Source organism: Saccoglossus kowalevskii, chromosome 17, assembly GCF_978046115.1.
Source record: "Saccoglossus kowalevskii chromosome 17, keSacKowa6.1, whole genome shotgun sequence".
NCBI lineage: Eukaryota > Metazoa > Hemichordata > Enteropneusta > Harrimaniidae > Saccoglossus > Saccoglossus kowalevskii.
Genome location: NC_140657.1, coordinates 19283347 through 19297412, shown reverse-complemented (window position 1 = coordinate 19297412; position 14066 = coordinate 19283347). Strand labels below are relative to the sequence as shown.

At 35.5% G+C, this 14066-nt stretch overlaps 2 protein-coding genes across 3 annotated transcripts in view; both read right to left on the bottom strand.

Moving 5' to 3' along the window:
* Positions 1–4040, bottom strand: part of LOC100367317 (uncharacterized) — a 40372-nt gene extending 36332 nt beyond the window's left edge. For both annotated transcript variants that reach the window (XM_085492367.1, XM_085492368.1), the window contains exons 1-2: positions 3575–4040; positions 755–809 (exon numbers count right to left, since the gene is read on the bottom strand). In XM_085492367.1, the coding sequence (XP_085348493.1) occupies positions 755–809; positions 3575–3937 (418 nt within the window). In that variant the 5' untranslated portion in view covers positions 3938–4040. The remainder of the gene's footprint in view (positions 1–754; positions 810–3574) is intronic.
* Positions 4041–6359: 2319 nt separating this feature from the next.
* Positions 6360–13929, bottom strand: LOC100367470 (queuine tRNA-ribosyltransferase catalytic subunit 1-like). Its single transcript, XM_002736438.3, has 8 exons — positions 13699–13929; positions 10900–10968; positions 9795–10012; positions 9312–9427; positions 8655–8793; positions 8096–8171; positions 7419–7613; positions 6360–6597 (listed from the first exon to the last, which is right to left on the bottom strand). Exons 1-8 carry the CDS (start codon positions 13927–13929, stop codon positions 6442–6444), a joined length of 1200 nt encoding a protein of 399 aa, XP_002736484.1. The 3' UTR covers positions 6360–6441.
* Between the last annotated feature and the right edge of the window lie 137 nt (positions 13930–14066).

Genomic DNA, 14066 nt, shown 5'->3' with positions numbered 1-14066 from the left:
CCCCATGAATACATGGACGAAAATGTTTCCACCACCACCCTATGAACTCAAGATAGCATACTCCAGCATCCAGACTTTGAATAATTTGCACGCCGCACAGTGCAGCACTGGAAACAGCATTTATTAGACAGACAAAAAACAAAACAAAATGACAAGTAATTTTGCACAAAATATCTTTTTCAATATATTCTAAAGTGCTGATAACAGCTTTGAACATTTTAGTGCTTTATTTATAGAAAATAAATGCTAAACAAATAAATATTTTGAATAAAGTGCTTGAAAATAGCAAATTGATCAATTTTATAAGACTTAAAAGGAAAGAGATCAATTACTGTCAGTTAGTGTAAAATTTAACTACTTGCCATTTAAAGATCCATACAACTATGCATATAGTGAGTCTTATTGAGTGGTTTGTGCCATTCTCAATGAATAATAATAATTTTCGGGGGCAAACATCCAGGCATTTTCCCTGTCTGACAACCATCACCGTGAAAACAATGGCTGAAAAGTCTCCAAATACAGTACTTGGTGTAGTTGTTGAGACTGAACCCGGTAACAATATTACCCCTATATGTGGAACATATATCAATTTGGTCGCTCGGGATTACCTCACAGTTGAGTTTGTGCTGTTTTCACTGGCTCCTCAACCAGTGTTCCATAGCAGTTCACACTCAGCTCATAGAAATACATTGAACAGTGGTGTGTGAACAAGCAACATGAGACATTCTGTGATGTAGCTTTAGGATCTACTTACCAGCTAATACTTTGGTGCCTGGTGGTAGATTATTAATACTCAAGAAAGGAGTGGGCTGAAATGAAAAAAAAACAAACAAATTAGTAGATACATATGGTTAAAATCCAAAGTACCAATTGTGTACAAGTAAACCTTGGGAATCTATATAGTAGAATTGAATTACAAATAACTTTTATTCAATCACAGTCCCTCCAGGAAGGATTGCGATTGAATGTACTTTATTTTGTTTTAATTCTATCCCCCAGTGTTTCAATGTTTTATGTTCTTACTAACGTGTTGACTATTAGAAACTTGGGGGGGGGGGGACAAATTTTTTGAAGAAAAAAAATTCACAAAAAACCTGCACATTTTATTGATGAGGGGGGGGGGGTAATGTACGGTTTCACTAAAAATATTTATAGTCTTACAGATTTTCTAATAATCCATCAAAAACATGGACATGATATGACATGCATCTTATTTTTGCAATTCCTTAATAAGAGTATTAAAACTTATTTTATAGGAAGACATTGATGTCTTGAAAAGAAGAAAACATAGTATATACCAAAAAAATTTTCGATTTTTGAATTTTCCAAACTATGTTTATGAATGCAGTATTATGGATATCAGTAACTCAACCACAGACATTTTGGTTTGCCTTCAAAACTTTTGCTGCTCAAAATTCACAGTTTTCACTTGGCTGTTGTTATGGGATGGAATGCTGTGGTTGAACTTTCATGCAACAAAGATTAGTTTTGATGTGTTAATTATTTCTATTGTTCCAAATTATTAGTATGGATATCAGTAACTTAACCCCAGACATTTTGGTTTTCCTCCAATACATTTTCTGCTCAAATTTCAGTATTTTCACTGCTCAAATTTCAGTGTTACGAAGACATTGAGTTTTGATATACAGTTCCATTTCACATTCCTGCATGTAGCCAATGAGAGAAATGTATACCACCTCTGGATGGGGTTCACAGTGTTTCTGTTGAGCAGTTTCCGAGTAAGCAGGTAAATTTTATGACAACCCCCACATGGATTTATAGAATGCACAATCTCCAATGAATAGTACACTTCCCCCAAACGATGACATCTGTGTGTCAGTTTTAGCAAAAAACAGTGTTCTGGTTTACTTTTAGTTCTGGTTTTAGTTTTAGGAAGTTAGTTTAGTTTATCAGTAGGTCTCTCCAAGGACAATTACCGGTATATTTTTGGACAGTCATGGTTTGTGATTACATTGATTTGTTTTTGCTCAGTGTACGTGTTTGAATTATGTGTAAAAAGAATACCCGGTATTTGACTTGCATTGCATCATGGGACAAATATAAGACATGATTTGGTGTGCCGACTGTGAATTTTCATTTTACATGCTTTTCACGCACAACATATACATACTTGCCAAAAGCAAAAGTGTTGACAAATAGTGGATTAGTCTAGATCCTGAAAGGGATTTTAAGATTAGCAAATAAGTCAACGGAAAAGTCGTTTAAAACCTTATGGGTGAGAGAAATTAAGTACCATGGCGATACAAAATAAAATTGGCGATTGAAATTGCTAAAAATTAATTTGGAACTCATTTGAATTTGATTGTGAACAATTTTAAAGTAATTGAAATTATGAAAGGACAGAGGCAGTCTGGGATGATCTAAAATAATTGATGTGCAACTGGCTAAAATGAGCTGTTAGGTATGAAAGGAAAATTACACATTGCATGAATGTACCAGTAGTTACCATATCATTGTTGATTTTCATGGTTAAATGTTTAATGAGTAAGAGTTCACAATAAATGAGGGGTAGTAAGACTTCCTTAGGCTTCCCGCACCCCTAACCCTAATTCTAAACTTGCTCCTCTAGTGCCACTCCCCTATATTTATTGAATATGTTCCTCTTCCGTACATGTATGTATATACATGTATATAGTTATCAAGAGGGGCATATACAATTACATTGGGGGAGGCTGGAATGTCTCAGGGGTTGAGGGGATTTCAACGTAGAATACATTAGGAAACCTTTTCCCAAAATGACTTGACAGAAATTTGTTTAAATAATTAAATAATTCAATACTATAATGAATATGAGAACAGAATATGAAATAATTATTAAATCTGCCAGGACATGCAGAATTTGTACGGTCTGAAGGAATTTCTTGAATAATGATTGATTTGTGCATTTATAGTAGTTTTTTTTTTAAATAAATATTTGTTTCCTAGTGTGACACCAAGAGCTCAAGCACTCGGTGTCCATGGTTCTTTGTAAAACTGTCACACCATGAGTGTTGTTAACACCTATGCACCTAGATCATTATCGCAATAAACACCACCCCGTTGGTAGAAGAGTGTAGGTAATCTAATTACATGCAAGTTGAGATTGATTCAGATCGTGGTTTCCTATATTCTGCGTCCAACTGCAATATACAGAGGGACCTGTGTTCGCGTTTGGAAAGTAAAAAGACGAATTTCAAAATCAACAGTATCGCCTTACAGTGGTACAAAAACTGTTCGGGCAGTGTAAACAAAACTTGATTTTTCTGTTTACATGTTTGCTAGTGGTTGCACAGATGATTTTATAACGGCGCACGCTTTTATTTGTCAGATTATTTGAAGCGATAGGATTACCTTCATTTAGAGACAACAACAAATAAATTATGTAGCAATTCATGAACCGAAAAAAAAATCCCAAAGCACCGGAAATTCAATTACCATTTCCAAGGTTATCGGAAAAGCATTACAATTTTTAACTATAACAAAACTGCAACCAAATTAGAACCCGGTGTATAATGTATTTCAATTAATTATAGAAATTATAGAAAAAAATGTTCCCATCGCGTATCGTACTTACCTCGAAGGTTTTCCGTGGTCTGGCCCTCGACCGTACAGATGCTCTCCCCGCCGTCGTTGGTGTCCGCAATGGTTTAGTTGACAAGTGTCCAGCAACCGGAGTGATAAACACGCTTTCTGGTATACCTTCAGGCCTGCCATTTATGCCACGTTCCCTGGTAGAGGGAAGCCTAATTTCTACTTCAGCAGACGGGTCGCTCATTTTGGAATCCTCCCGGTACACATGCGGGTGAAGTTGATTTGGGGGCAGGTGGTTTTGATACTGGTAGTACTCAACTTGTTCCGTGTCGTTCTTCGAATCGTTCCATCTAATCCCAGTCGCCTTCGCAGAGACTGCATTATTAGTGAAGTGTTCCATAATCATTTTTTGTTTGGCAATCGATTTGTGTCATTTACATCTGGATTTAAAGCAGTACTGTAGTCAAGCAAACTTTATCCCTTACGACCGTCGCCATCTTTGACAATCTTACAAATGTTGATCAGCTGTAAATGGTAGATATCCCTACGCAATAAAATAGTCCCAAAACTCAAAAGCAAACAGTAATAAAATTGTGTATCGTGGAAAATATTTTTCAACTATCACTGCAATATTTGTAAACTATAACAATTTATCATCAGGAATGCAACGTTTAATATGGAGAATCAATATTGCGCATTGATATACATTAGTGTTTATTATTAGTCCCCGTTGCTTAGCAAGGTGAAAGGTCAATATAAAACAAATGATCATCTTTTGCTTATCAGTACCTCGAATCCAGTCGCCTTCCTCTGCCACACGATACACCAGGCACCCGATAGACAAAACCATAAACATTAGCTGCAAACACTATAAAATTATTAACTAGATGTTGAAATATCTGACAAAAAATAAATGAAAGAACATTATGATTCACACGAAACTATAATTTCACAAAAAAAGTTTCTATTGACTGACTGAATAACATTGGAACAGTTTCCAATGACGAGGTTGCGCACTGTTCTCGTTGATTGGTTGGTTTTATTCAACTGCCATTAAAATTTATAAATATTTATACATGTATGGATGAAGGAACACATTTGTTGTGCTAAGGGTGTTCAATAAATACCATTAGGATAAAACAGATCTTTAAATAGAACTGCAACCAATGACAAATGCAAAAAAATTAAAATGTGCTAGTTATTATGCAAAAAAATATTAACAAAAAATTCTGAAAAAAAGGAAAGGCAATTGAGGTGCAAAATCAGCCTTTTTCAGGAATATTCCCAGAAATGCCTAAATTTTCTACAAAATAATTTTTTTTCCAATCTTTGGCCCCAACAAAATAATTTCATCTCGTATTCAAATATTAAAGAGCGGTGGTCATCGCACCACATCCTGTTCGATATGGGACTCATAACAATGAACACAACACAAGTAAAATACATTGTTTGTTTACATGAAATTTAAACATCCACTGCAAGACGACCACCACCCTTTAAGCTCTATACATGGTAACCTTAAAAGCTTGTGTTCTGCAAATTATATAAACACGCGGAAATTGAGTCCCAAGTGACGATAACACACGCTAATAATGCAAAAACTCATGGGCAGACGTTTGTTTGTAAGCAATGACATGCTATGGCCATCTGATGCACGCGTAGGTGATGACTCCCCCGCTTTAAATTTGTTTATGCGGGTAGAGCCAAATTCAAATTTTGCCTTACTGAGCATGCCAGTGCAGTGTGCAATGCATTATGGGAAATAAAACTATTATTACTATGGAAACTCACTCAATTATATATAAATTTTTTAAAATGTTTTCACAATTTTTCGATTCATGTCAATAATATGACTTTCATTCCATTTCACAGCAAGTAAATGAAGAAATAATCTCGCTATAGAAACCTGTGTAAAAATGCTAGTTTTGAAAATTTTCCCATGACATTTTGAACGATATGTTGAAAAATTGTCTGGTGACCTCATATTTCCTTTTTCATTATCTGTATCTATACCGTATGAATCCATCACATTGAAAGCATGATAAACATGAAATTTAATCTTCAATTCGACTTGAACCTCCGTAAATCTGATTCCAAATCCTGTTTAAACCAACTTACACTTTTTTTCAGTATCTTCTCCATAGATGTAAATATGCATGGTTATACAATACCTGTACAAACCCCTGTAAACATGGGAATTCAGTCCTATTTGTTACTACCAGGGTAGTTTTGGAATATCCAGTTTCACACCATTTTGTTTATTACTGTTTATACCACAATATTGTTTTGCACACCATATCAACAACAATGCTAGCTAATTTTCAGACTGTATAGAGACTGTTATTGGTTAGGAAAAACTTTTTTAACAAAGGTGCAGTATTCGGCTAAATAGAGGCAGGATACACTCAAATTACATCAGCCAATCATTGTTAATTGATTGATTTGTTTGTTTATCAATTATCATTGAAATGTAATAGTCAATTTAAATAATATTAGTTTCATGAAAACAAATGGGGCCAGTCTGTGGATTGTAGTACAATCCTTGTGAAACCGCATGTGACAGAAAAACAGATTTTTGTTTCATTTCTCAAATTACATGACATCTCATTCTGAGGTTGAAGTGAAGCAGAGTGACTTGAAAAAATATGATTTTTATAATAATTTAGCATTAGACTACATTAGAACTAAAGCATTGGTTGGTATTGATAATGGAACAAATAAAAATTTACACATGTACATTGCAAGCTGACATCGATTGTCTAAGTTTAAATAAAAACTGATAAAACATCTTAGATGACATGGACACGTACAAAAAAAACAACCTCCAGTTTGAGTCAAATCCACTAAATATAATTTTATTACTATTATTTTAATTTTTAAAATTCTTTCAAATATTCAAGCTACAAGTTTTTATTGTTGAGATAAATGTACATCGACAGAAGCTAGCGATTCTCTGACCCAGGTTGGATAGTCTTCGTCTGGATACACAGTCTTCATGAAGCTTTTTATAAATTGGGGAAACCTATCTTCTACGATACTTGCTCGTATACTCCGCATTAAACTCATCTGTAAAATACAACACGGAAACGAACTTAAGACACGAAAAAAAACCATGTGTTGTAGACCAACTTGCAAGTTAATTTCTGTTCTCAGTGTGGCGTGCTAGCAGTTTCACCCCCAAGAACATAACAAAAGGAAGTCCCATATAATATAATCTCCATACTTGAATGAACTGTTGAGGTATTGAAAAAGTTTTGCTATAATTTTGCTTTTATATATATAAAGACAGTTTTGCTGCGATTTATGAATCATGTTGATCTCGTTGTTGCACTGGCCAACATTCTATTTTCTGTAAATTAATCCAAGGAGAAGGAACTTTTAAAGAGAAAATGCCATAAAATGCTTAAATTTTGTGAGTCAGGAAAAAATGCTAAATTACTGCATTTGCTCTATCCGTACATCTCTAATAGAAGAGCACATAAAACAAATGTTGCATTTACTGTAAAACCATTTATTTTTACTGGCAATCAATTTCGTTATTTTGATACTTTCAGCAATTTCACCGTTTTTTAATTTAAGTCACATGCTTGGCAGGGAAACAATGATTTCTATTGTTATTTCCCCATGTTCACATGGACTTAATTTAGCAAAATTTACTTATCGACAAAAATTGCAAAATTACAACAGTGAATAACTAATGTATTCACAGTACTGGATATTGGATTAATTAAAACATAACTTATTTTGACCATAGTCAACATTCTGGCATTTTCGTAAACACATGTGCTCCTAATAAAGAAAATACAGTATTAAAGCGGTGGAGATTTACAGTAATTATAAAACTGCGAACAGTTTATCAGCAGAAATTGACATTATAATTGACCTACCTGAAATGCTATGTTATGAATGGTTAAAAGATGACATCCTACAGTCTCATAGTTTGGAATAGAATTGATATAAGCCCGGGTATACCTGGCACAAGTGGAACATTTACACGTGTCGTCAATAGGTCGGTAATCTTTGGCAAACTGTTTACTTTTTATATTGATCTGACCAGTTCGAAGTAACGCACAACCAAAGCGCTGAGATTAAGAAATAGACAAAATCACAAAACATTAAAATTGACATCCTAGGTCATAATCGATTGGTTCTCCTTGTGATTCATGTTTAACCAATAATTAAATAACTTTCAATTGATCAGCACATGCTAAGTCCAGCAATGTGTTTGACAGTGTAGTAAATTAGTACATGTACAATATCATTATGAAGGGAAGATGGTCACACAGCCATGTTCACATAATCATGAAATATGGTTTCTGTGGCCAAACACAATTCATGTATGGTTAGCATTTGCATGTGAAAAAAAGCAGAAGTGACAACCCCCCTCCCCCCCGAATAAATTTACCCTTCTTAACCCTTTGATAATTCGTTCATCAAAACTTTAGTAGAGCATAGTATATTTCTATAATTTCTTTGTTAGTTTACAATAAAATGTACATTTTTTGTTTTCAAAGGGTTAAAACCAATGTGAAAATATTACATTTTTGTGTTAAATTTGACTTACAGCTGTTCTTGTAGGAAACACACAGTCATACATATCACAGCCAAGAGCCGAACAAACTACCAGATCAACTGCATATCTGGACAAAAAACAAACGAAACATAATGACATTAATAATCACCACTAAAGGGCGTAATAATCAAAATTTGCAAGTTGGTGAGAAAGTGAAGTTTTATCACTGGGTGCTGATGCAGTACACCGTATCAACCATAACAAATATTAATGCAATATACATGTAACCACATTTACAGTGTATGACAGAAACCTGTATCTAAGTTTATAAACGCAATTATGTATGGTTCTACATTGTCTACATCCATACTGTGTGCACATGCCTTCAAGCATATGTGAATACCTACAGCCTATGCAAATTTATGCCTTTGCTGATTCGATGACATTGAACTCATAACTTATACTCACTATGATGTCACAACATTATTAGATTTGTCGATTAGAATTTTGAATTTATGAAATTTTACAGTTACAATACGTTTATAATGTTGACATGTTTTTGTCGCACACTATATTTTTTTTTATGAAACTTATACTTAATAATTCATACCCAACTCCCATTAAATATCTTGGTTTATCCCTCGGTAATATATCAGTGGATAATTTGACCATCCGCCAGAAATGGTCTTTTTCTTCACCTCCACTAAGTCCTCCAATCGCGTACCCGGCAGTATCTCTTTTCACCATTTCTGCAAAGCATAACATAAAAGACGTTTGCTAGTTTTAAAATCTGATTCAAGCAGTCAGATTTTTATAAAAAATATGTGGTGATATCCGATTCATTCAGTTCAGCTCAGTTCAATAAATCTTATGCATGACCCTCAAAGGTCACAAATCCTGGTACTTTCTGGGGGTATAGTCATTATCTAGCAGAGGTTATTTCAATATTACACCTTAAAGTGAGGGAGTCACCACCTGCACATGCATCAGGCCTTAGCGTGTCATTGTTTACAAACAAGTGTCTACCCATGAGCCTTTGCATTTTTAGTGTGTGCTGTTACCGTCGCTTGGGACTCAATTCCCACGCGTGTGCAGGTGACGATGCTCTCGCTTTAAATTTTGGAATTCTTTTGAAAAATTATGGATAATTTCAGGATGCGTAATCTTTAAGGGCAATGCCACAGCCCTACTCTGCACCATCTTTGCAAGCCAATTTTATTCAGACATGCCATGCTGTAAGCGTGTGAACTGGCAGACATGTATTTACCTGTCGCACATATTTTTCTAAGTTCTGGTTGAAGTCCACCTTGAACAATTGGAAACAAGTTTTGTTCTGTTGGTCGTTTATTTGCAGAGATACATCGATCCAGCCAGCGGATTGATCTACAGAGATGGCACAATGCAAAATAGATGAACAAACCACTATATCTCCAAATTTCCATTTCTTATTTGTACATCCACTTTTTTATTCGGGGGAGGGGGATTACAGTATATTATATTTTTCATATATCACATCTTGCTCAAAGTCACATACATTTCTAGTCCTGGAGAATGCTCTTAAATAGACTTTAGATATATCATTTGTTGATAAAATTTTTTTAATTTTGACCAGCAATGGTTTACCTATGATACTTCACTTTGATAAGAGAGAAGTTTAAATCATTCACCATAAAAACAAAATAAATGTTGATCTGACCACAAGAGGGCGCTATGTTACTTGTTGCATGACTACATGGTGTACACATCATACCTGTACATTGCTTCTTCAACTCTTGGTCCGGTCGTTGTGCTGTGTACAACATCGTCCAATTGCATCATAATATCAGCTCCAATACTGTTTTGAATTTCAATAGATTTTTCCGGAGTTAAAAGCATTTCTTTACTGTCATGCGGTGATTGGAATTTCACCCCTTCCTCGGTTATTTCAGCTAACTTTAAAAGAGAGACCATTTGAAAACCTCCACTGTCCTGAATTGAAAAAAGGAATTATTGTTTAAAGAAATGTATTCTTTTGAGTAAAAAAATAGACAGTCTACAACAAAATCCTGATAACAGCTGAAAATATGATATACAATGGTATATAAGATACCTGTAGTACAACTTTTATTTTGTCATATCTACACTTATTATACATCTGTCACAATAACGCCATAAGTTTCAGCATGCCAACATTTTGCGGTGTTTTATGGGTTATTTTCATCCTACCATATTAGGAAATGCGAATTTCAAATATGAAATGATTACGTGCCTAAGCGTCCTCTAATAATAAAAAGAAACATGGCTGCCACCAGGGTTTGACCGGACTCCAAACAAAGAAGTTCGCTGATTCTGTTCTAAACTTTTCGGATTTCGGCATTCCCATGATGTACCCTTGGAATGAAAAGATGTATGATAATAAGGTTATTATGAAGACACCTCAAAGTATTCACTCGGACAGTACACCGTCGGACGTCGGTCGATACTTCTGCTGTACTGTCTTCGTGCATCTTTGGAGGTATCCTTGTAATAACCTTATAATATTTGTTCGAGGTAACAGTTAAGACATTATCAAAAACAGTCATTTAACTGATTGTTTTTCATGCAAGTTTGATTTAAAAATCACAATTTTGATAAGAATGAGTGATTTAGCTCTTGTCAGCTTGCATTTTGTGGGATATTGAGGCTTGCATATTGTTAAAAAACACAAATAAATACATAATAATATTGTATAACTATCCCTCTTTAAAAGTTGTAGCTCTGACATTTTTAATATATTGTAACTTCAGCAAATTTGAGTTGATTGTGAACTATGAACTATGACCTAAACTTAAGAAACACATTGTACATATGCATGTGGGAGTATTAAATCAACTTACTGTTAATAAAGCTCTGTCCCAATTCATGAATTTATGAAGTCCACCAACTTTCTCTAATAACTCATGGCCCTGTAAGCGACAATGAAATAACAAACAAACTTGAACTTTGTCTGCAAATAAAATATCGGTAGTTCTTTAGAGAAGCTGTTGATGATTAAAACATACATTCAATAAATATATCCCATTCATGGGAGGTGGGGGGGGGGGAGTTTAAGTGGTCAAAGGTCATTCCCAATACTGTTCAAAAAAATCACACTGTGTTGTTTTTAATGTTTGTTCCACACTGGCAACTTGACTTTCATTGAGAGTGGGTTGATATCTGTGGGTGTGGTGGGTGAATAGTAACAGAGAGATTACATTTACTGTGCAGGTGTGGTGGGTGAATAGTAACAGAGAGATTACATTTACTGTGCAGGTGTGGTGGGTGAATAGTAACAGAGAGATTACATTTACTGTGCAGGTGTTTTAAAATTATCAATTGTCTCTAAACCTTGGGTTTATTAATAATCCTGGAGGGAGAGTTAGAGAAGTTGAGTATCAGTAACAATAGATGAGTTTACCTAAATGAATGAGGTGTCAAAATAAGCTGTATTTCAATGGCCCAGCATTAAATGGTTTAAGTGCACTAATATGAAACATGCACTACTAATAGATCAAATACAGTATTCCCTTGTAATATTGGAAAATTAATTACCCGGTAGGTGTATTGGTACTCTCTGCACAACAAAGGCGTTCTTATTTATAGATTTTATATCATAAATGCGTGTATTTAATCTTTATTTTTTTGTCGCAACCAATGTAATATGGGGGTGCCAATAATTTTACTAGAGATTTGAACACCCTAGTTTATAACACTGATATTTTTTTTATTTTCTTATTACAGGTATACCTGACGGCTTAACAGCAATATTCAAAATAATATTCATATTTGGTGTTTATATGAAAGGCACAACATATGTACGACTTCATTGCTCGTAGCTTATAATAATTTTAGGTATCAGGCAAGTAGTTGTAGGGTGGAAATCAAGTAACCTCGACCCCTATCCTGTTCGACCCTAGACCCCAAGTTAGACACCTCGACCCCTTACCCCCTAGTCACATCGACCCCCGGAGTTACACACTGTGCGTCACTTCGACCCGAGAATTATACAACACTGTACGACAATATCACACTTTCTCTGAGCGTGTCGGCCACCGATTTCATTTCACTGACTAGTTAATGTTCGTTGCTTGTCGATTTCTGTTCGTTCTATCGCACGCAACTGCTAAATGACGCCATCTTGGACTGAACCATTGTACTTGATCGGTGACACCCTATTATTCCGCAAATGAGGTGTTGCCGACGCACATATTTTTTAAGTAATACTTCAATGAGGTGATGCCGAAACCAGTTGTTATTAATAATGACACTTAATAAAAGGTGTGATAAAAGTAATTATTAAAACGAAAGTCTTAACAAGTTATTTTATTTTATTTTGTAGGCATTCAAGCTTATATTTATAAAGATCTTTGTTAAAACATTTGGAGAGACCTGTGTTATCGTCTGCTTGTCAATTTCCCATGTTTATTTTACAGTACACAGAGTGATTAAAGAGTGTGTACCCTTCATTCAAGATCAGTAATTGAGTATTTGTATTGTTTAAAATAAAACAAATATACATTTAGAATTGTTTCATACTATTTATATGAATATAATTTTTGTAGTGATTTGTGTTTTTTAGTTTTGAACTATAAACTCAACTGCTGAGTAAGCAGTGTGTTTGGTTGGTACGGTATATCTCGTTTAGGAGGATGTTGAGCTTGGTTCTTTCGGTAGAAGATTTTGACATTGCGGATTAGGTTCGATGTTACTGGGCGCAATGATGTGGTTGGTCATGGTCGATTTGGTGAGTGACGACTTCCTGGACGATATCAGCGGCAGAACGTTGAACATGGTTTTTGGCTGTCTGCTTCACTGATGCAATACTTTTCAACTTCGTTGCAATCCCGGGCTGGCCTGGATGGTTGTGGTCGTGTAGACCAGCTCTAAAGTGGTCACCTCTTTGGATTACAGATGCATGGCAATTAATCAACTGTCCTTGCACTGCAACACCAAGTGGTTTTGTTTTTTGCCTGGTATGTGTAACCCTGGTTGTCGACCAACATTGAATTGCCACGAATAGATGCTCCGGGAAGTACTTCATATTTGATGACAAACTCTTCATCCATGTCTGGTAGCAAATCTGACAGCGACTCATCAGAATGAGTATCCTCTAAGTCCAAGATGGCGTAATTTTGCAGTTGCGTGCGATAGAATGAACAGAAATCGGCAATGAACAATGAACATTAAATAGTCAGTGAAATGAAATCGGTGGCCGACACACTCAGGGAAAGTATGATACATGTATTGTCATACAGTGTTGTATAATTCTTGGGTCGAAGTGACGCACAGTGTGTAACTAAGGGGGTCGAAGTGACTAGGGGGCAAGGGGTCGAGGTGTCTAACTTGGGGTCGAGGTGTCCAGGGTCGAACGGGATAGGGGTTGAGGTGACTAGAAATCGTAGGGTGAGTTGGTATCAGGTGAGCTGGTTTAGATGCGATTTAACCGGTACCCACTGGTTTGATTCAACTGCCACTGAAATTTATAAATATTTATACAGATGAAGGCAGTACTCTTGTCAATTGTTTTCAACATACGCATACAAGCATCTCAACGATCTGATCTAGTGTCTCATTAACCACCTTTAACAATTAACCATAAAGAAATCTCATGATTTCCAGAATTACAGACTTTAAATTGAAAATAAATATTAGCTCACTGGTCTCATTCCCAAATGGTAGGTATTTCCCAAAATAATCTGGCAATCCAGATCTTCCAGTTGCTTAGTTGTCAATCCTTTCATTGTTCCCTGTGTACCCACTGGCATAAATACAGGAGTGTCAACCGTGTGGTGAGGTAATTTCAGTTTCCCTGTGCGTGCTTTCGTTGTAGAGCATTCTGCTAGAATTTTGAAGCTCAAAGCATGTGTACTTTTCAAGGAAGCTGCCATGTTGTGTGTGACCTCTGACTTTTCACCCTAACAGGGGTCACCATATCAAAGTTTAAAATCAGGCGAGAAACAAACCCTATATTTAATCTGAGTTGTCGACAAATTTGCGAGTTAATGACATTCAGGTGAATAAGTCG

Bases quoted from the DNA above. Each gene is read 5' to 3' on its own strand.
- LOC100367470 (XM_002736438.3), bottom strand. From the start codon at position 13,929: ATGGCAGCTTCCTTGAAAAGTACACATGCTTTGAGCTTCAAAATTCTA. The intron at 10,969-13,698 runs GTGAGCTAATAT...TGTCGCTTACAG, and splicing joins ACCATTTGGGAATGAGACCA to GGCCATGAGTTATTAGAGAA. The intron at 6,598-7,418 runs GTAGGTCAATTA...TGTATTTTACAG, and splicing joins TTCATAACATAGCATTTCAG to ATGAGTTTAATGCGGAGTAT.